Source organism: Pholis gunnellus (assembly GCF_910591455.1).
Source record: "Pholis gunnellus genome assembly, chromosome: 21".
In the NCBI taxonomy this organism is placed as follows: Eukaryota; Metazoa; Chordata; class Actinopteri; order Perciformes; family Pholidae; genus Pholis; species Pholis gunnellus.
In genome coordinates, this window is record NC_136548.1 from 18,951,559 (window position 1) to 18,972,560 (window position 21,002).

At 43.6% G+C, this 21,002-nt stretch overlaps 1 protein-coding gene across 1 annotated transcript in view; it reads left to right on the forward strand.

The window, feature by feature from the left end:
- The window catches only part of baiap2b (BAR/IMD domain containing adaptor protein 2b), a 60,573-nt gene that overhangs the window by 33,025 nt on the left and 6,546 nt on the right, over positions 1 to 21,002 (forward strand). Inside the window, exons 4-13 of the mRNA XM_079182378.1 lie at positions 2,813 to 2,874; positions 4,330 to 4,401; positions 5,598 to 5,735; positions 14,046 to 14,198; positions 16,371 to 16,607; positions 17,473 to 17,677; positions 18,192 to 18,393; positions 18,519 to 18,599; positions 18,969 to 19,134; positions 20,310 to 20,347. Of these exons, the coding sequence (XP_079038504.1) occupies positions 2,813 to 2,874; positions 4,330 to 4,401; positions 5,598 to 5,735; positions 14,046 to 14,198; positions 16,371 to 16,607; positions 17,473 to 17,677; positions 18,192 to 18,393; positions 18,519 to 18,599; positions 18,969 to 19,134; positions 20,310 to 20,347 (1,354 nt within the window). The remainder of the gene's footprint in view (positions 1 to 2,812; positions 2,875 to 4,329; positions 4,402 to 5,597; positions 5,736 to 14,045; positions 14,199 to 16,370; positions 16,608 to 17,472; positions 17,678 to 18,191; positions 18,394 to 18,518; positions 18,600 to 18,968; positions 19,135 to 20,309; positions 20,348 to 21,002) is intronic.

Genomic DNA, 21,002 nt, shown 5'->3' on the forward strand with positions numbered 1-21,002 from the left:
CATTTGTTTTGCGTATTGTCTGCTAATATTTCGTGGAAAATTACAAATATTCAGAGATATAAAAAAAAAAAAGGATTAAAATGTAATTATCATGACTAAACAAATATACATAAAAGGCAGTTAAATGAAACAACCCACGCACCGTTCTGCAGACTAATATCCACCCTCTCTGGAATGTGTTTCTGTAAAGAGCAGTTTTCTTATATCCCTCTGGCTGAGATCAACATCTGTGTGTGTGTGTGTGTGTGTGTGTGTGTGTGTGTGTGTGTGTGTGTGTGTGTGTGTGTGTGTTCAGCCCAGTTGCGGTAGCTCGTCGATGGCCGGTGGCTGTTTATTAATGGATGAGATGGAGTGTGCGTTGGGTGCCCTCCAAGAATCAAAGAAAAATTGAAAGTACGAGCCAGTGGATTTATCTGCCTCACTGGTCTCAGTAGTTTGTCCTGCGGTAGTCAAACACTTCTACAGTGTTGTTGTACTGTGGCTGCCACTGCATGTTCATAAATAGATGGATGGAGGGCGGCTGTAAAGTGCGATGGTGTTTTGGAGACGAGAGCATTGTGCTCAACTGCCTTGTGTTTTTTGTTTTTTGTCGTGCAGGTCAAAAAGCTTTTCCTGCCCACTTTACCCCGAATATATATATATATATATATATATGTGTGTGTGTGTGTGTATCATAAAATGAGAGAAGGAAAAGGCAGTCTAAAGAAAGGAAAGGGAAAAACAAAAAGAAGCATCTTAGATGTAGTTGATTGTTTAATGTAAATGTCAGATTTCAGCCATCAGGAGGGAAAAGTAATTATTTCCATCTGTGAAAATACGCAAGTTAAGTACCAGCACCTCAAACTTAAGTCCAGCACTTAAGTGAATATACATTTATTTCCTTCCCTCCTCCTGCTCCGACCTTTCCTAAATCCCTTCGACTTCCTCTGAGTCTCGTCTGCATGACCGCATCACTTCCATTAAGCCCATTAATCCCGTTCACACAGCCCACTCTCTCTCTGTGTGTGTCCCCCATAGCTGTCCACTGTCCACAGGTCCACCAACACCCACACACACACCTCAGCGCTGCCGCGACGTACATTATCCGCTGTCAGCATGCATTACGCAGGAGGCAGATGAGTGCTGTTAATGCATATTAGCGGGCTTATTTAGGATTAATTGGCTCTCGGTGCATCGTGGAGCTGCAGCTCTATCATATTTTACCTATTGGGCATTTCCACGATTGCACCGAGGCATATTTGCCAATTCATCTATTTATTCTAGATGCACTGGAGCCTGGTTGATATATAGAGCAATAGTTTGTCCTGATGTTGGTACATATGCAGTCAGAAATGACAGTCCATATATATAGTATGTTTTATAAGAGGTTTTTATGTATCATCAACCCTGATTGTATTAAAACAAATGTTGTAAATATTTAGTTAAATTTGTGTTATATTTTGTAATAATTAACAGTTATATTATTATTGTTACTGTCATCTTTGTTGGTAAAGTTATTGTTCAGATCCTTTCCTCAGTGCTATAGCTCCAGTGATGCTGAATTAATGCTGTTAATGCTGATAATACGTTGACCAATGTTTGGTGGCATGAACAGTGATCTCCTCCAGTGGTCGGCTGGCAAACCTTATATAACAGAATGTAACAAATAGATTAACTTAATTTATATTTATTATTAAACTTGGTAAAAAAATTAGCAGGAATTCTAATTATATTAAAACCGTTTTAACGCAGCAGCAAATTGAATTGAGTAGATCAGTAGAGTCCCCGATCCCTCTGTGTGAGTCAGTATCTGCCCGACATCGATATCCGTGCATCCCTAAATAAACACAGTGACCTGGTCACAGGCGTGCAAGTTTGAAAAAGTTGACATTGTAAAAACAAACTTTGTTGCCTTCTGTACAACAGGAAGTGACTTTACACGTATCTTTCTCTACTTTTTGAGTTGTCTTTGTAAACAACAAACAAAAGACAAGAAAATAGAACTAATTCTCTTCTGGAACTATGGGATGTTTTTTACTTTCAAACGTCTACATGAACCTAAAAGGATCCAGAATGTGGATCATCACGTTATTTACTGCAGACGGTGGGTCTCACTAACTGCCTGTCTGTGTGTTTCTGTGTGTCTCGTTCTTCTTGGGGTAGTTTGATCTGTCACTGTCTCTCCAGGTCTCTATCCCTCCGTTCTTTGCTCAAACTAGATCTTTTTGTTCCTTTTTTTTAACGCATTGCATATTCAGAGGAGGCAGCATGTAGGTATCTTATAACGACACGCACCTCCCTGGCTGCATGAATCATCCTTTACTTTCTTATCTTTTCTGTTTTTTCTTTTACTTATTTAGCTTTTAATGTCTTCTGGGTTCTGCTTTTTGGTGTTTTTTTTCCCTGTTATGTTGTCGTACAAATATGTCTTAATGCAACGACGAAACTTGATTTCTAAGGATTTTCTGTCATTCTGCTGTTCCTGTGTGTTTATTAGCGGTAGTGTTGTAAGCTCATGGTAACATGATGAACCCTTGGTTTAAGTTTAAAAATATTCAGTAGATTTGCTCGATTGCTTCTTTGATTTTTCATAGTTCTGTCTGTGCTGCATATTTCTGTAATGTTAATAAGTTTGGTCCGCTTCGTCAGATGTTTCATCTCGTCCATCGTGTCCTCCGTCTCTCATGTGTTCTGTGTGGCTGCACGGTCTTTTTATTTATGCATGTAGCTCTCACACACATCGGAGAGATTTAATATCACCCTCTCTTTTCTCTCTCACCCTCCCCTCCTTTTTTTGTTTATCGCCTTTCTTTTCTCTGTCTTCTCTCCGCAGGGGAGGTGCTCTTTCAGATGGCTGAAGTGCACAGACAGATCCAGATCCAGCTTGAAGAGATGGTGAGCATGTGGTGGTGGTGGTGTTGCTAAAATCAGCACTCCTTAAGCCGCGAGTCGGAAGCCAAACAGATTGGGGGCCTTTCACTTTGGAATCTCCACATTACAAGATATATTTTAATATTTAATACTCAGCAAGACCGTCTCACATCCACGTATAGACACAAACGCTGACTGTAGTCGAGGAGCTTCTAATGTACTTCTATTTACTGACGGCAGCAGCTTCACTTCATTATGGTCTGTTTGCTGATCTTCTGATGTGTAAATTGCTGCCATTACAGACTGAAAACATTTCTCAGTTCAGTTCCCCAAAAGATGATTATTTGAATCTTCCAAAGAGTAAATTGTCCAGTTGTGGAAACATTAGCAGGGAAGGTTCAGTCAGCCGAGAGAAGCAGTGAGGAGCTTTAATCTTAATGCAAAGTTTGCTATTAAGGTTGTTTTTAAATTGCGTGTCATCTCTTCCTTTTGGGTAATGGATGTCATTGAACCAAAGAAGTGATTATGAAGTGTAATTTACAAATTAGGCAGAGAGCAGATGCTTGTCTCTTCTCCACAGAGAGTGAGAATGAATGCAAAAAATACTCGTATTCTTTTGGAACACAGTTCAGAGCCCGTCACAGTTTTGTCTACGTTTCTAGGTAGTAAACTAATAATGAGCTCCTTTCAGTCTAAACTACATAACGTTCCTGCTGATAGTAGTTTAAGAAAATATAAAGTCACAACATGGGTGATAAGAGAGAGGCAGAGATGGGGAGAGTGCACTAACGGCTAAGATGCATTTTACTTTTGTTGTTGTTTTTTTCATTTGAAATGTGTTTTAATATCGATATATAAAAATATAATATTTCACCACATGGTTCAACTGTTCTCTGAACCAGAAGCAGCTTTGTCTCCTAAAAACAGAGTTCCCAAATAACCAAGCTGCATTGTCACTTCCTATTTGTGGAAGACGTTTGTTTATTGACGTGTCACAGATACGTTTCTCATGATCGTCTGCGTCGGGATGACGTTTTACTAAAACCAGCCGAGTAGTTTTGTTGCATTTATTTGTGCAATTTACAACGTAGAATTTTAAACTGAGACCGTAATCCAGGAGAAAATAATTACCCTCGAAAATGAATTGATAAAATACAGTTTAGTTGTTTGGGAATGTCATTTTAAAGGAGCCAGTACACACACACACACACACACACACACACACACACACACACACACACACACACATACTACACATGCACAGATACAGTAAATTGACTTTGGCTTGCACTTCTATAGCAGAGATCCTCCACTCATCCTTGGGCGTGACATTTCCGACAGCAAAACAAATCCATCCCTTCGAGTCATTCTTGCACCACAACACATTCCTGTTCTAAGATATTCCCCTGTGTGAAAACATTACTACTTGAGGTTTGGTTGCATTGTTTTGAGGTGTTTGTGTGTCTGTGTGTCTTTCAGCTGAAGTCTTTCCACAACGAGCTGCTCACAGAGCTGGAGAAGAAGGTGGAGTTGGACGCACGCTACCTGAATGTAAGATTCCTTTATATATTTATATTATATTTATATAATGATACAGACACAAAGTCTCACACTCTGTTTCATGAGCCCATGTGAAGAGTGATGAACCACAGAGTTCTGCTGAGCCTTTGAGCCTCTTTTGACGAACTGTTTTTGGTTTTCCAGCACATTTGTTGTTTGGTTCAGTCTCATCAATCTCATCTTCAGCAGCAGCTCTGCAGTTATCTATAATATATTAAATGTCTAACGCTATCGTTGATCCCCAGCAATTCCTCTCATAACTGTTGCTCCTTGTACTTTGCTGAAGCTGGAAATGATTTGATTATTTGTTTATTCCTCTTACTTCCAACTTAAATTATTAATTGCATGGCCTGTAGTTGAAGCATCAATAACTACCTTATGTAACGTCGTACCTGACCCGCCGCGTGCTTGAGTGCAGCACCAGTTGTAACTCTGCTGCACATCAGTTCGGCCTCTCCAGGGAGTGAAGTTACGGGGAATACAGCGTGAACCATGTTCTCATAACGTCAGACTAAATGCACGCTCGCCTTCATTTCCCACTGGCTTTCATCCAAACCACTGCAGCTAGCTACATAAACTACTTCCCACTCTGCCCTGTGAATTATAACTCATTCTGTGAAAATTAGGAGTTTTACCAACAAAAAAGAGGTAATTTATGTAGATCAGTAGTTTGGAATCAGTCCCAGACACATTTCATCATTTGAGACGGAGGATGAACCGGCATGTTTGGAAAGCTCTACGATGAATGTCATTCTGATCGTTACAGTCAACAATTCTGATTTATCCAAATGCTCATTAGCTATAGAGCCACTTCAAATCACATGTTAAACGTCAGTAAGTTGTTAAATACTTTACATAGCACATATACATGCAGCACACAGCCACTGTGTGTCCTGCCTCTCGCCCAGTGCATGCTGGGATAGGCTCCAGCCCCTGTGGGTGACCGTGCCGGTGCCCGATGTAAGCTGTTCTTTTGCATTTCATACGCTCTTACCCCTCTCCCGCACTGAAACAGAGTAGTAGAATATAACCGATAAATCGAATCCTCCGTGAGTTCCCCGTCCTCCACCTGCAACACAATAAATCAGAAGCTGACCACTGTGACACTGTGTGTCAGCGTAAACCATCGTCTGTGGACGGTCACACATGCGAGCGCTGCCCTGCTGACTTTGTGCTGCCCCCCTCAGGCTGCGCTGAAGAAGTACCAGACGGAGCACAAGAGCAAAGGGGAGAGTTTGGAGAAGTGCCAGGCGGAGCTGAAAAAACTGCGCAGAAAGAGCCAGGGCAGCAAGCACCCGTCCAAGTATGGAGACAAGGAGATGCAGGTCAGTGTGTGTGTGTGTGTGTGTGTGTGTGTGTGTGTGGGTGTGTGTGTGTGTGTGTGTATGTTTTGAATGGTGCAAACTATAGTTTGTGGTGCTGCTTTGGATAAATGAGGAATTAAAGATGTCTAAGCTCTGTGGCTCATAGTTCATCCTTATGGCCATGTGACATCAGCCAGTGCCATGAACATATAATCCCATTGGCTTCAGCCCAGTATGCGGTGTAGACAACCTGCCGGTCGGCCACTTGAGGAAACATTAGTTCCTCGTCTTTCACTTCATCTTTATTTCAGCAAAGTCAGAATTAGTCACCAACGCAGACTTTCAGTGAACTCACGCTGACTCTCCGCTGCGGCGCTGCTCCTCGTAGAGTTGGCTCTCGGATGCCTTTCCCTCCTCCTGATGGGATTTGAGCTTCAGTGCGGCTGGTAATCCGTGACAGCACTGATGGGATAGGGTGTGCTGAGCTGAATGGGATGGGACCCCCGACTGGGCACATGCAGTTTGGGTGCCAGTCTAGCGAGGCTCTTGTGAGAGAAACGGGGAAAGGGAAGTTCACGACTCGAACTCACTGCGGCAAACACACGGGCTGAACAGAGAAAACAATCCCAGAGATATGAATCTGGTTTTGTGAGTTAAAAATACAGCAAAATGTGAACGGTAGTGTAAAGCAGAGCTGACGGTTTCTTCATCTGCAAAGTGAGGTGTGCAACCTCATCATGTGGACAAACGAGCTCCGTCATTCCTAGAACCGGCATCGTGTTTAGTGAAGTCTTTTCTCTTCCCTCATCCTGATGTGAGCTGCGGAGACATTTTAAACAAGATGAATTAATAAGCATGCAAGATTATAAAAACCGGATTAAGCACCATTTGAGCACTGAATGTGCGTCTTCTTTCACTGGATCCTTTGATTGATGCTATTTGCTGGTTTCTTTTGAATCTGTTGTTTCTTTTATGTGCAGTTTTTTTTGATTTTATGTTGTTTTTAACTTTTTACTGTTTTAAAACAAAACATCCATGATCTGTGTTTTCATGTGGGGGAACTCTCATGCTGCCGTCGTGGTCAGGACCCACTTGTTAAAGAAATGTAATAATTCAATAGGATTTCCCGGGCTAAAGAATAAAATGAAGTACATTTAAATAGTACAATTATCAACAAACACAACTTTTCAGAATTCTATTTATACTCGTAAATAGATCGTATGGTATGTTGGGAACCCCCTTACAGACTCTAAGTAACCTAAACATGCACCTGGCCCTCTCTACAGCCAGTGTTGGGTTTGTCCGCTCTGGGCTCCTGTAGAAACGCTCCATGAAGAGGACCTGCTCCTCATGATGTAAACTCCTTATACACAAATGAAACGTAGTTCTGAATATTATATGTAACTTCTGCTGATAGATCACCTTAGTGCTACACATTGGACCTTTAAGTGTGTAATATAAAGATACATTTTAAAAACACCACAACGAAACACTCAAAAGCAACAAAGAACATGAGAATACATTCCAAACAGTGTTTGATCCGAGTTTCACTACGGTTACTTTGTTCATTGGTATTACATCATCTTTGTTGATGATATCTAGGGCAGGTGAAGAGGTTGGATGAGGCATAGTTCTCTCATGTTCAGGTGAGGCCTGAGCGGGTTTAGGTAAGGCTCGAGCGGAGGCGTGAGGAGACGGACCGAGCGCCCCCGTCTGTAGGCGCTCTGGTGACACATGGTGGGCGTGGCCTCTTACACAACCTGCACAGGAGATGCTGCTGTGATGTGCTGTCTGTCCAATCAGCTGCTCAGCTGCTCCTCAGCACAACAGAGAGAGAGAGAGAGAAGGAATTACATGTGTGTGCGTATTATTCTTTATGCTGTGTGTGCTCACTCATAAGATGACCGTAGTGGGATTCAATCAGTATGGCAATGACATAACAGTTTTAATCACATGTTGATCTGAGATGTTCAGTATGTCCGCAGCTGAAATGTCACACACGTTCTTGCTGCCTTCAGTGTTGCTTTATGGGGCGACAGGACAAGTATTCACATATACACATCACATCTGTGTAAACGTTGTGATCCAGACTGCTGTCAAGTATTTAAACACATTGTTGGTTGAAGGAGTGACAGCAAATGTTGTCTCTATTGTCCAGGTCAAGACATATATTGATATTGTGGATACATCTGGATTAATGTGTCTAGATAACCAATACTTTTGGGGCATTTTTGGCTTCATTAGACAGTTTATCGTTTTATATAACAGAGGCTATTAGGCAGGTCATGAAGCAACCCCACAAAGAAACTCCTGAAAATGTAAAATGACACACAGTAAGAGAATGTGGTTTCCACACCGCTGCGCGGTTTTTAATCATCACGGCGACGCAGAGAGAACATGGTGTCGGAGGTTAAGGGCTAATTGTGCAGCAATCCAGAGGCTGAGGCGGTCGCTCCGCTCCGCTCCGTAGGAACAGCAGGGGAGGTTATTATTGTGTAATTGTTAGTGTTGCTTTGATGGATGGCTGGCGGAGCGTGAAGGGGGGCAGCCGCGCCGGTCGGTACAAAAATCGATACACGGAGCTACGAGCAACAACACAACGGGAGCATTCTGCCCAAAAGTCCTGCAGTTCCTCTGGGCTTTCATGGCTCATCATCACAGACCCACTGTACCTGCTGCTTCGTCTCTGATGAACTCAATGTCCAAAACTGAACACCTCACTAAGTTCAAGTGTGAGTGTGTGCACTTGCGTCCATTGATAATGAGTTTATTTATACGTGTGTGTGTGTGTATAACACCTCCAGCCATGAGGTTCTTTTTCATTTCTGTTTGCTGGTTCGCTCAAGTCTTGGTAGAAAGGAAGCCGTGAGTAAAAGAACAAGAGGTACATTGTTGGTGCTTAACCAGGCGTGTTTTACAAAGATGATGAGAAATATGTGAAATATTCCTGCAGAGCTTGGTCCAATCTTTGTCCTGCCAGAGTTACTAACTCCCCTCTGAACTACCACAATCATGTATTCCAGGATTGTGCAGCCTTGGCAAAGCTATGCACTCTGAGTGCTGTCTAGTTTGCACACTTGTGTGTGTGTGTGTGTGTGTGTGTGTGTGTGTTAGCGTGTTGTGGACCTCCTGAGTAGCATGTGCATGTACTGAAGGTGTTTACGGAGCCAGATTCTTGCTCTGCGTCATATTGGCCCTGAGGGGAACCAGGTCTTGGCAGGAACAGGAGACACCAGTGGTCTGCACCATGAAGCTCGCAGACGGACAGATTTGCCTTCTTGAATTTACAATATGGCATATATATATATATATATATATATATATATATATATATATATATATATATATATATATATATATATATATATATATATATATATATATATATACATGCCATATAAAGCATCCTCCTCACTTCATGCAACCCTCCACTGTACAAACGTGACGCAAAAGCTCACTGGTGCCTTTTGGAGCATCAAGACAGAAAATGAATAATAAAACACAGATTAAATTCATCCCCATTCCCTCCTCCTGCTCATGATTGATGGTGACATTAAAACTACAGGCGATGGGAAGTCACCCGTTCACAAAGGTGTCCCTCAGGGGCCATAAAGCACCGAGCTGCTGCCTATATACCGTCTGATGATCTCCTGTATTTGTGACTGAAGCGTGATGGATAAAAAGAGTTTCTTTGTGGCTTTAGATAATGCTAATGTAAAAGAAGTCGCTCGTCCTCCCTCCCACTTCCACTGCATCGCTTGTTTTCTGTAATAAGAATGAACGTTTCTCTTAAGGCAGTGAGGTCTGTGTCTCCTGTGTGTTTCCACATCTCTTTGAAAAGTCCCGGGCACATTTTCTCTTTCTGTCCACACAGACTTCTGACAGCAGCTGAGACTCAAAGAGGAGCTGACTGGATATAAATAATGACCAGCAAACACTAAAACCAGTTCCATCAGGAGATCCGTTTTTTAAATCTAACTGGAAGCGTTGAAGCCGGTTAACACACTTTTGGCAGTTTCTGTTGTTCTTCACATCAGTGAGACGCTGAGAACACAAGTGAGACACTTTGAGTGCAGGCTTTCTTTAAGCATGAAAATAATTTATATACACACACACATTGTATTAGTATTATAATATAATAATGTCTGTCTTGGTAGGTTGGTTTGATTTAAAGAAAACATCTCATGTCATGCATGTTTAACGTTTTTATGACTTATTCATCTGTTACAATCAGAGTTTCAAACTAGAGTCGGTTCAGACCATCTTTCATATGATATAAGTCAAAGAATACTGGACACACGAGCTCACACTCGCCCTCTCAGCACACGTCCTAACTGCTGATTGTGCGCGCTGTCAGCAGAAACCGTGAGCAGATTTATATTTTGTGTGAAGCAGCTGATTGGCAGCGGCTTGAAAGGCCGGTTGGAATCTAATTGGGGCTCGATGTCTGAGAGCGATCACATGTGTGCGCCGCATACAGCCGGCCTGATGTAAACTACTTAAATAATGGAAAAGGAACTCAGCTGTGCTGGATTAATGTACTTTAATGGATATCACAGTAGTGGCGCTCTCCAGGGTGCTGTTATAAAAGTCTGCTGTGTCGAGCTTATAGCACTAAAACATTTCCCGTCCTGTATACTTCATGAGTTTCTCACTCGTACACACACAAAGTCACAGCTGAGGAACCAAATGAAACCGGATTCATGAGGTTATAGCAGATATACTGTGTGATACACATTGTTTGGGGAAACATTTTGCTATTGACTCCCTTTCTTTCCACGCTCTGTATATTGTGTGTAAATTGATGCTTTTTGGTACCGAGTACAGAGCTCACAGCAGACTACACATAGTTTGTGATCATTTGGTTAAATATACATCTATTAAGGTTTATGCACCGTGAACACAAACTAAACTGATATAATAATCCAAAAAATAGAACATTTCTAAAACAGGGCATCAGGATTAGGTCGTCTTTTATTTAAAGGTACAGTGTGTGGCATTTAGGGGGATGTATTGGCAGACATGGAATATATCATTAATAAATACATGTTCTTTAGTGTATAACCACCTGAAAATAAGAATTTATGTTATCTTATATCTACATAGGGAGCGGGTCATCTTCACAGAACTGACTGCCGTGTTGCTACGGTGGCCCAGAGAGGACAAACCAATCAACGGCTCCAGAGAGAGACCTTCATGTTGTTAAATTAGCCACCGTCGTTCTCCTGAACTCTTGGCACACGGGAGAAGTTTCAGTTAGTTGCACACGTTAACCCTCACCACCAGATGTCGCCAAATCCTCCTCCACACTATACCTTCAGGGAAAAAAAGCTAAATAATGCAGTTTCAAGCTTCTCAAATGTTAAAATGCTTCTCTGTTGGCATCACTGGTGGGCGGGAAAACAGAATATTTGAAGTTGCCCTCTTGGACTCTGGAAGCTTGCAAAGGCCATTATTTAGAATTTGTTGATATTTTTAGAGATTTCACAACATTTCACAAACCAATCGATTTCATATTGAGAACATTCACGAGTTGCAGCAGTAGAAGTGTACAAGAGGAAACATTAGATCATCATTTATGTGTTTTGAGAGGGAGGAAATCTTTTTTCACGAGTTGTTTGTGAGTCAGTTCATGACCTCTACACTCTGATATCCACACCTACCTGACTCCAGGTGAGGGCCACTTTATGCTTGAGGGCTAAAGAGACATGTTTGCTCCAGTTGTACCCTTCGTGGTGTTTAGTTTCCTCGTCAGAGCTCACAGGGCCTTGAAGGAAGGTTGTATGATCATGAGGAATTCAGAGCAAACAGTATCTGTAAAATGCACTCGTAGCTGCATAACGCCCCCGTGTCACAGCCCGTCATTCCCTCTCTGGTAATCAACGAGCCGCCCTGATGTGAGCACGCTGCTCTGAGTCCGGTCCACACGGTCACTTGCTGTGTGTGTTCGATGGCCACCTGAAAGCCTCTCCACCTCCGCAGTTTGTATGATTCATAAGTGGCCTTCGTCTTCCTCTGCTGCTGCTGCTGCTTTGGCTTGTTTTCCGTTTCATATCTCACCGTAGGTGATCGCTGCTCGCTCAGCCGCTGTGCTCCCACATGAAGGACGTCGTTCAGTTCTCCTGCTAGATGACCACATTCTAGCAGCTGATTTCATTTCACTTTTCTTTCAGCACTAGAGAATGAGAGATGTTTAAATATCTGAGGTGTGACACTGTGGCTCCTCCATGTGGCACTTCAGTATATCAGCAGTGTTTCCCACCAGAGACAGACTCTGCACCGCAGAAGAGAAGAAGAGAGCTGAATGATGAATACGCCACAAATCATGAGTCAAAACCAAAACATTGAAAATGAGACTTTAATATTAAATGGCAACCATTTCCACCATTACCAACAAAATCTAATGTTTTTTTCTTCTTTAAATACAATACTACGTGTATTTATTTTCAACCACATTTACTTCTTAAAAGCTTAATTCAGCCTGAAAGTGTGAATACATTCTCAAAAACAACTAAAAAAGTGGATAACTTGGCTATATTGGGATAGAAAAGAGAGTTTACCACTCGTTAATAAAACCTGTGAGCAGATGAACACAGCTCTCAGTCATTGATATTCTGGTACTTCTACAACTCTTCCCCTGAGTCACAGTAAAGTCTTTTCATGACTCTGCTCCACCGTGTATTTAACACTGATGAGGCGTTAGTTTGTTCACCTCGTCTCACTGTATTCAGTCTGTATCGATGAGTGAACGGATGAAGTGCTGGGTGTCTGCAGCCGTTTCAATTCTATATGCTTCATTTCTTCTTCTTCGTCTTCTAAAATGTTCATAAAACAAGTGAAACCTAATCCGACCTTACTGTTCTACAGTATTACAGGTTCCCGTTGCACACACAGTATCTGGTCATACACCGAGGACAGGCTGATTTAGCTGAAAGCACTTTAACTCCATCATAATTAAACAATCTGTTATTTTAATTTAAACATAAAGACTCACGACGCAGGAATGGAACCGCTGAAAAAGACACTTATCAATATTTCTATATTTTCATTATGCGGTTACATTGAAACAACGCAGCAGTAATACTGGTTATACTACAATGAATGCTTTATCTCAGAATGTTTGTGAAGATTTCTGTAGAAAATGACAGGTCGGCCCTTTTAATACATTTATTATGTTTGTATAAGAATGTTGCTGAGAGAATTATGTAATAATGAATGCATGAATTAGCTTGATGAATTACCTAATTAGTGCGTCTAGTTATTCTTAATAAGTGACGGTGATTAAAGCGCAGCATTAGGTAACTTAAGTCCCTCATTTAAATCATTTCTCGCCACCGACATTTTGTTTTTTCGCATCTCGACTTTAGCCTCCAGCAGAACTGGTGTCATGTGGACCAGCCAGTCACGTACGTGCGTAGGCTGCTTACTTTCTCTGTGAACAACCCGGCAGAGCTCTCTAACAGCTCTCACACTGTCTGGCACTCGGAGAATGCTGTTTCACATTATTCGACACCGTGGGAATCTTCAAACACTTTCAGTTGCATAAGTGACTCTGAGGACAAAGTGGGCTTCGCCACCTTCTACCTGTGTCTGTGCGTGTCGAGGTGACGTGAGATGTGGATGAGTGGTTCCACTTGTTCGATGGAGACGAAATGTCCTGCATGCTCAGTACAAACAGTAAGAGGACTCGTTGAGAGAGGGTCAGTGGGTGTAAAGGCCAGATGCAGCAGAAGGATGAGCGGGTTTGTGTTCAGCTACCAGTCACCGTTATCACAGAATAGACACCGTCTGTGGAGTTTGACTTCTTTTGGTCTAATTCATGGTTGTCAGCTCTGAAGTGCTGTGACATTTTCAAATGCGCACGGTTTAATTTTAAAGCAGTGCATAAACGCTTATTGTCTCTGCTTTTTATATGTCACCATTGTGATGCACGATGCCTGATTTAGTTTAAAAACGGCCGAGTCCATTCATGAAAATCTGCAATTTGCCAAAGTCGTTCAAAGCTTCAATTGTTAAAGGGTTGATTCACTCAGTTTACACAATGGAGTTTAGTTTGTGGCGCTCAAACGCCTCAGTTTACTCAAAGTAAACATCATTTATAGCGAGAGATGTTGCAGTTCAATGTTTTAAATGTCACTTTTCAGTACTTTGAGAGCCTCAAACTAAATGCCCCATAGATCCCCCATTTTGCTCATTGATGCTCACAGCAGAAGTTGCCTTCTAAGTTTGTGGCATCCTACTTTCATCTTACTGTCTGAACAGTGAGATGAAGTCCTCAAAACGACACGCAGCCATGTTTTCTGATGCCGTCCTTTTCCCTCCTCTCCCCAGTTTGTGGAGGCCATCAGCAATAAGCAGAGCGAGCTGGACAACTACATCGCCGAGGGCTACAAGAACGCTCTGTCCGAGGAGAGGAGGAGGTACTGCTTCATGGTGGACCGTCAGTGTGCCGTGGCCAAGAACAGCAGCGTCTACCACAGCAAGGTGAGAAGCAAAACACTCTGCAAACTAACTGCAAATAGAGATGAGTATTGTAAACTGTGCACAGAAGTGGAAATGTAACCCCACACATTTAAAACGGCTACATGAGCTAGCATGTTGCCTTGTTCCGTCTTTCTTTCCCAAACACTGTTCGGTTCTGCATTTATTCCTCCGTTATCATTCAGGAAAAAGTTTTCTGCCGTGGAGTCTTGGCTTTTTCACATGCACCAGTGCAGCCGGGAGATCACTCGTCAGGAGTTTATTATCCAAGAAAGTGATACGAAAAGCATCTCCTCTCACCCCGTCACACCGGGGAAATGTGAAGCGGTAAAGAGAAGTGATGGGGATGGAGGGGGAGGAGGAGGAGGGTGAGGAGGAGGGTGAGGAGGAGGAGGAGGAGGAGGAGGGTGAAGTGGGAAGGCAGCGGGAGAGAGAATGACCTACTTCTGCAGGAACACTTGGTTCACTCACTGTGTGTGGGAGTGAACGTGTCTGAATGAGTGATTGATAGACAGAGGGAGGAAGCACACAACACTTAACTGCTGATGTGATGATGCATTATCAGCAGGAAATGATTTAATTAGTCTTGAACTCGGTTGCGAAATACAGTTGAATCTTGAATAAATACTGTATAAGCAGATAAGTTGATTTAAGTTCTCTCTGGTAAACAGTTAGTGTCTATGTCTAGGGCTTTTATTGTGAAAGGTAAGAATGGAAGGAGTGGACCTGCTCTGTGCTTTCTTTGTCAAGGTTGATAGGAGTAATAAAGTTTGCCGTCTTGGTTGTAGTGCACGCACAACCTGATTGATTAATGCCTTTATTTGTGCTACAAAAGCTCAGAAAATCAGCCTCACTCTGGGAATAAAAACTAAAAGCGATGCCTTTCAATGCATAACATTTGCATCCTGTGTGAAAGTATTCATGAAAAAACGGTTGCAAATGGTTCGCATGACAAAAGAAAGTTGTGAAAGCCTGAAGCCATAAATGAAGCGTTGAGTACATGTTTACCAGTGTGCTGCTAAATGTTGGTGGAGCATTGTGAGGCGGTTGCTAAGGTGTTGATAGGCTACAAGCCCAGTACAGTGTACACTGAATAATGCTGCCCCCCCCCCCCCCCCCCTCCGCTGTCACTCAACAGCGTCTATGTTGGCTTAAAGCACCGGTGATTTCTCTCTGAACTCGCTTTACTTTCTGGGCAATTAAAAAATTGGCAACTCTCCCGCACACTGTGTGAGGGGAGAGTGAAGGAAAAACAACCGCCGTCTGCTCCTCGGTTTTATTACCACTCTGGTAAAGGCGGCGTCCCACCTACACTCCGCCTGAGCTAGAAGAGCAAACCGAGGTCGTAGTGACTCATCATCTCGACCAACAACACTGAGATTTGGGATGAATGGGACCCCCCATTTACTTCTATCAATCTAGCCTGAAAAGTAACGACCACAAGAATTTTACAGACAGAGAAAATATTATCTTTACTAAGTGATTTCAGAGCATGAATCCCCGGTGACGCGATGCTCACACTGTTGGTATGAATTTGTTTTTGCTGTACTTTTATACTTGTGTGTGTTGATTTATCTGATGATCCCACCCACACCCTGACACCTGATGCTGCGGCCCACATGCACTCAGCGGGCCCAGACAATCCCGGAACCTCTCCGTGTTTATCCTCCACACCAGCCCCGGTGGAGTTGAAACTGTTCTCCGCAGCATCTTTTACAATATTCATGGGTTCAGGACTCCCTCATTTATGCACTAACGACCAATGCAAATGAGAAAAATCTTTATGTAACTGCCCGACTGTATAATGTGTGGCGGAAATGTAACTCGGCACTTCAACACCATCTGAGAGCTTCTCAAATGAGTGCGTTGGTGAAGAGGATCCCTCCCTCTCATCCTGCCTCTCCTCTCTTGTGGCCTGCTTCCTGTGTCTCCTTCTCCCTTTCAGCTGTCTTTCCCTTCTGTCATCTATCGAATTCTTCTGCTTCTCTGAATATTGTGTTGCCGTGTGGATGTCCGGAGGGAAATTCCATCCAGCATTTACAAGAGCTGATTTTTACGTTTATTTTCTAAATGATTTATTAGCATTGTCCCTTTTGTATGACCTATGAGCAAACTACTTCCTGTGAATGAGAACAGTTCAGTCTTTCACCCCTGCGTCTTCCTTCCTGCTTTCAGGGGAAGGAGCTTTTATCCCAGAAGATCCCGGTGTGGCAGCAGGCGTGTGCCGAGCCCAACAAACTGCCCGATCGAGCCATGTTCCTGGCCCAGCAGATGACCGGCGTAGCGGGCGCCATGGTTCCCGGTGCTCATCATCCAGGCATGGCCATCTCCGAGCCCATCCCTGGTGCTAAACCTCTGCCGGTGCCCCCAGAGCTGGCAGCCCTCAGGGCCGGCGGGGGCATGGGACAGCAGGTGGGTTCCTCTACTGCCTTAAATCATCGTTGAGTCCTCCCGAGACCTTTTATATGATAACAGACTGTGTTACGGGCTTCTGCATTCGGTCACTGGGTTTGTGATTCACACACAAACTTAGTTTTAACCCCCCAACAGTCCATGAACAGGTGAGACCAAGTGAAGACAAAATGTCTTCCGTTAGCAAGCGGAGCTACTTTCCAGACATGTCTCAACGCTCTCAAGGTAAAATCTGAAATTGGTCCTCAAAAAGATGGAGACACACACACACACACACACACACACACACACAGGTAATTGCTGTCTAATGAGACCTGTATTAAGGACCTGGAGTGTGTTGAGAGTTGTTGATCCCGGATGTGCCTGTTGCATCATGGGAGCCCTCGATGCATCCTCAGAATGCTCTTGTGAATGCAAATGAACTTGTTAGCGAGTCATGCTAATTAGCTCGTTGCCCAGAAGAGGCTTAATTCCCCACATCCTCGGGCTCTTTTACCCCCCCCCCCCCCCGCAGGCTTGGTTTCTGGGAAAAAAGAAAAACTTCAAGATTTACATGAAGGAGTCGGTTTGGCTCGAGCTTTTAATTAAAACTGGTGCAGATTCAGTGGTGTTTTAAGTTCCCACATTAAATACACTTTGAATCAGTGTATACAGTCTCCCAGTAGTCATTCCGTATGTTTATCTTTAAAGCAACATAAACTTTAATGTAGTCTTTTCATTAAACAGCACTCGCTGACCCACATTCCTTCTCCACCTTGTTCATTATTATTAACGAGCTGGTGGACGTTACGTAACAGCGTTGGCTGATGTAAAGAGAGAAAGAGTGTTTTAATTGCCTGCATGCAAATGTGTATCTTCTTTGCAGAGGATGTTGGGAGGTGTGGAAGGAGGGATGCCGGCGATGAACGGCACAGCGGGCGCTCACGGAGGAGAGGACTACCAGCAGTGGATGGAGGGCAAGGTGGCCCAGGGCAAGGCCTCACCGCAGACGCAGCGGCACGGAGGGGAGGTCTACTCCAACACCCTGCCTGTGCGCAAAGTCGCCCCCGCCAAGAGCAAGACCACACTGAGTAAGGACACACGCTGTGTGGAAGGATGAAGGGAGCATAAGCGCTGGGGACGTTTAATCAAAGCAGGTTATCGTTCAGTCTGCTCTTCATCACAGCAGATATACTGTAGAGCATTTCTTAAAAAGTATCGTTGCATTTAAAAGATCAGAGTCACTCAAAGAGCTCATGGAATACATCGGCCTTGATGCGACACACAACCTGTGCACTTTTAATAAGAAACAGGCCACAGCAAGCGGGAATAGTAGGAGATGTGATATAAAAAATGAGAAGGACAGATTATGAGTAAAAATAGATCTAGGACACCAACAGGTTCACAAAGAAATCCAGTCATTTGAAATTTCAGAAGAAAGCTGTTGTGTATCTAGGAAATGCCTTCAGTGTGGTTAACGGGTGTGTAGCAGGAACAGAAGTACATGTAGCTGCAGCAGTTACGCATCATGTTTTACACGAGTCAACAGTGTCTATTAGAGAGAAGGAGGCTGAAAGCTGTCCGTCTTCCTGTTATCTCCACCAGCGGAGACCCGCACGCTGCCCCGGTCCAGCTCCATGGCGGCGGGGCTGGAGAAAAACGGGAGAACTCGAGTCCAGGCCATCTTCTCCCACGCAGCCGGTGACAACAGCACCCTGCTCAGCTTCTTTGAGGGCGATGTGATCACCCTGCTGGTCCCCGAGGCCCGTGATGGGTGGCACTACGGAGAGAATGAGAAGACGAGGATGTGAGTGCGACTGCCAAATGCTTTTTCAACAGATTTAATTTAATGTTCACCATATTGGGTACATAATAGTTTTTAATGTTTGTTTTTTATATTGCTAATATCTGGTGCTCCCTCACTTCTTCAAGGCGTGGCTGGTTTCCCTTCTCCTACACCCGCGTGATCTCTGACGGCGACACCAACTCCATGAGGCAACTTCGAGTACACAAGTATGTTTTGGAGATTTTAGTCCTAAAAATATGACTTTACTAAACATGAACCAATGGAATGTGATGTAACTGAGCTAATATATTTGTTTTGCAGCCACAATTTATGTTGCGTTTGTCATTCTTTTTGTATTTGAGGTGAATATTGACATCTGATAATGAAACTTTATTATTTACTTTTTAATCATAACTGAGAATGAAAGAACCATCATGAAAGTTCTTTCAAAATCAACAACCCACTGCTGGCTCCCTGCAGATCTTCCTCATGAACACCCACAAGCTAAAACACTTGTTCCTGATTTGGACAGATTTGCCTCCTGGGGACAACATGTTAACCTTTTCCTCATCTTCTGCTCACCTGTGTGTCTTCAGCCTCCACGGGAAGAGCAGCAGCACAGGCAACCTTCTAGAGAGAGAGGACGTGGCTCTCCCCGGCCCTGATTACGGCATCCACTCCCGTATGGCGGCACAGAGCGCTGCCACGCTGCATGGCAGACAACAACGCCCCTACAGTGTGGCCGTGCCAGGCTTCTCACAGGTAGGGGGAGGGAACACACACACACACACTGGCATCTACCCACACACGAGTTCACACATGAGCTGAGCCGTCGCACGAAACCTGGCAAAGATTTGCGCTTTTCTGTCCCAGAAAGTTTGGAGGTGTCTTTTCCCCGTACGTGCTGCTGACCTGAGATACGCTGCAGAAATAGCTTTGCTTTGACAAACTGTCTGTTCCTTTAACAGTACTCCGAGTTCTCTTGTCGCAAAGCTGGCAGAGAAAGCCCCGCCACATTAGCTTTTACAGACGCAGAAATCCGTTCTCCTTCACTTCCCATGTTCCAGTTCACAGAAGGTCGAGTGTCTGCCTCTGTTCCTGGCTGCCTCCGTCTCTGAGGGAAGTGCTTCTGACAGACGTCAGTGTGCCCAGACTGACTGAAAAAAGATGAGGCAGCCGTGGTGATGGAGGAGGAGGGGGGTTCATTTTTTCAAAAGGCAAAATCCGAAGTAGACTTATGCAACAGCGAACCCTTCTCTATCAGCCAGCTTCCCTCCTACGCCTCACCTGGACCATAACATGTGGGCGATGCTTAATTGCTCAGCGGCCACGTAACAACTTAAACTGCTCCTTCCGACTCGCAGCTTTAGAGATGGAAATCTCTGCTGACATTAAAGGAGAACGGGGTTTTGTCTTCAGCACTCGTAAGTGTCCGGAATGCTTCAAATTGATGGCGTGAAGGTCAGAAAACAACAAGCTGAATGTGGTTGAGAAGTGACGGTTTTGGAGATTGTTCAGAAGCATTTTCCTGAGTATATTTTGATATGCAGTAATTCTTGCTTCACATAGAATAATTGTCATCTTATTATGTGAATGAATGCTTACTTGGCAGACCAGGCCATCAAAAAGATCAATCAAGCGCAGTATTAAAGCCATATGAACGCCATAAGATCTTTTATATTGTTTCTTTGAAAGGCGTGTTTGGTGTAGTGTAGTCGTACAGTTCATCAGTCTTCTATCCAGCTGAGGCTGCTGCAGGAAGAGCCTTGTAGGGTCACTGCTGAGATGTTGCTGTAGCTCCTCTTCCACGTCTCTTTGCTGCCATCTGCTGGCGGCTGTGGTCGTGTGATTCCAGTGATTGTCTTTAAAACTATTTATCGTGCAGGTTAAAAATGAATTTACGTGACTAAATCTTTCATCTGTCTTTGTCTTTACAGCAAGCGGTTGAAGAGTACGAGCCCCGCTTCCCCTCAAGGTAAGAACCACTTGTTGCAGTTAATATATAGGTTTTAAAAAATGTTGTACTGAAACAAAAATCCGGTTCAATTCAGTTCCAGTTCTGACAGTTCAAGCTGAAAATCATCCAAATTTAATATGTTTACAAATAATAATACGATGAGCCACTTGGAGTGTAATTGGAAGTGTTAGTGGATGAGAAGCCAGTGAGGGATTGTGTGCTGCTGTTGGGCGCTGGGATCTTCCATACACCCCCCCCCCCCCCCCCCTCTGAATGACTTAACCAGAACTGACTTGGAACCACGTAGAAACAGCTGCAGACGGAGAGTTGAGGGATTGGGTCGTTTAGTAGCAGGTAGCCTAAAGTCCAGACCCGCAAACACGCAACCAGCAGAACACGCCACGACTTTTGATTTGTGTTGTTTTCTTTGTGCTTCTTTATGTTTGCATTCTGTTCTGTTTGCACTCGTTTGATAGGAGACAGTAAGTGATGATGGTGTTCAGTGTTTATACTGCATATTGGTAGAATATTTGTCTTTGTGTTGTGTTGGCTATGAATGTTAAGAGGTCAGTCTCACCCCACACACGACCATTTGACTGATTGTTTCCTTTAAAAAGATAAAGATTAAATTCTAGGCATGCTATTGGTTGATTTGGTTTCTGTCTTAAGTTTA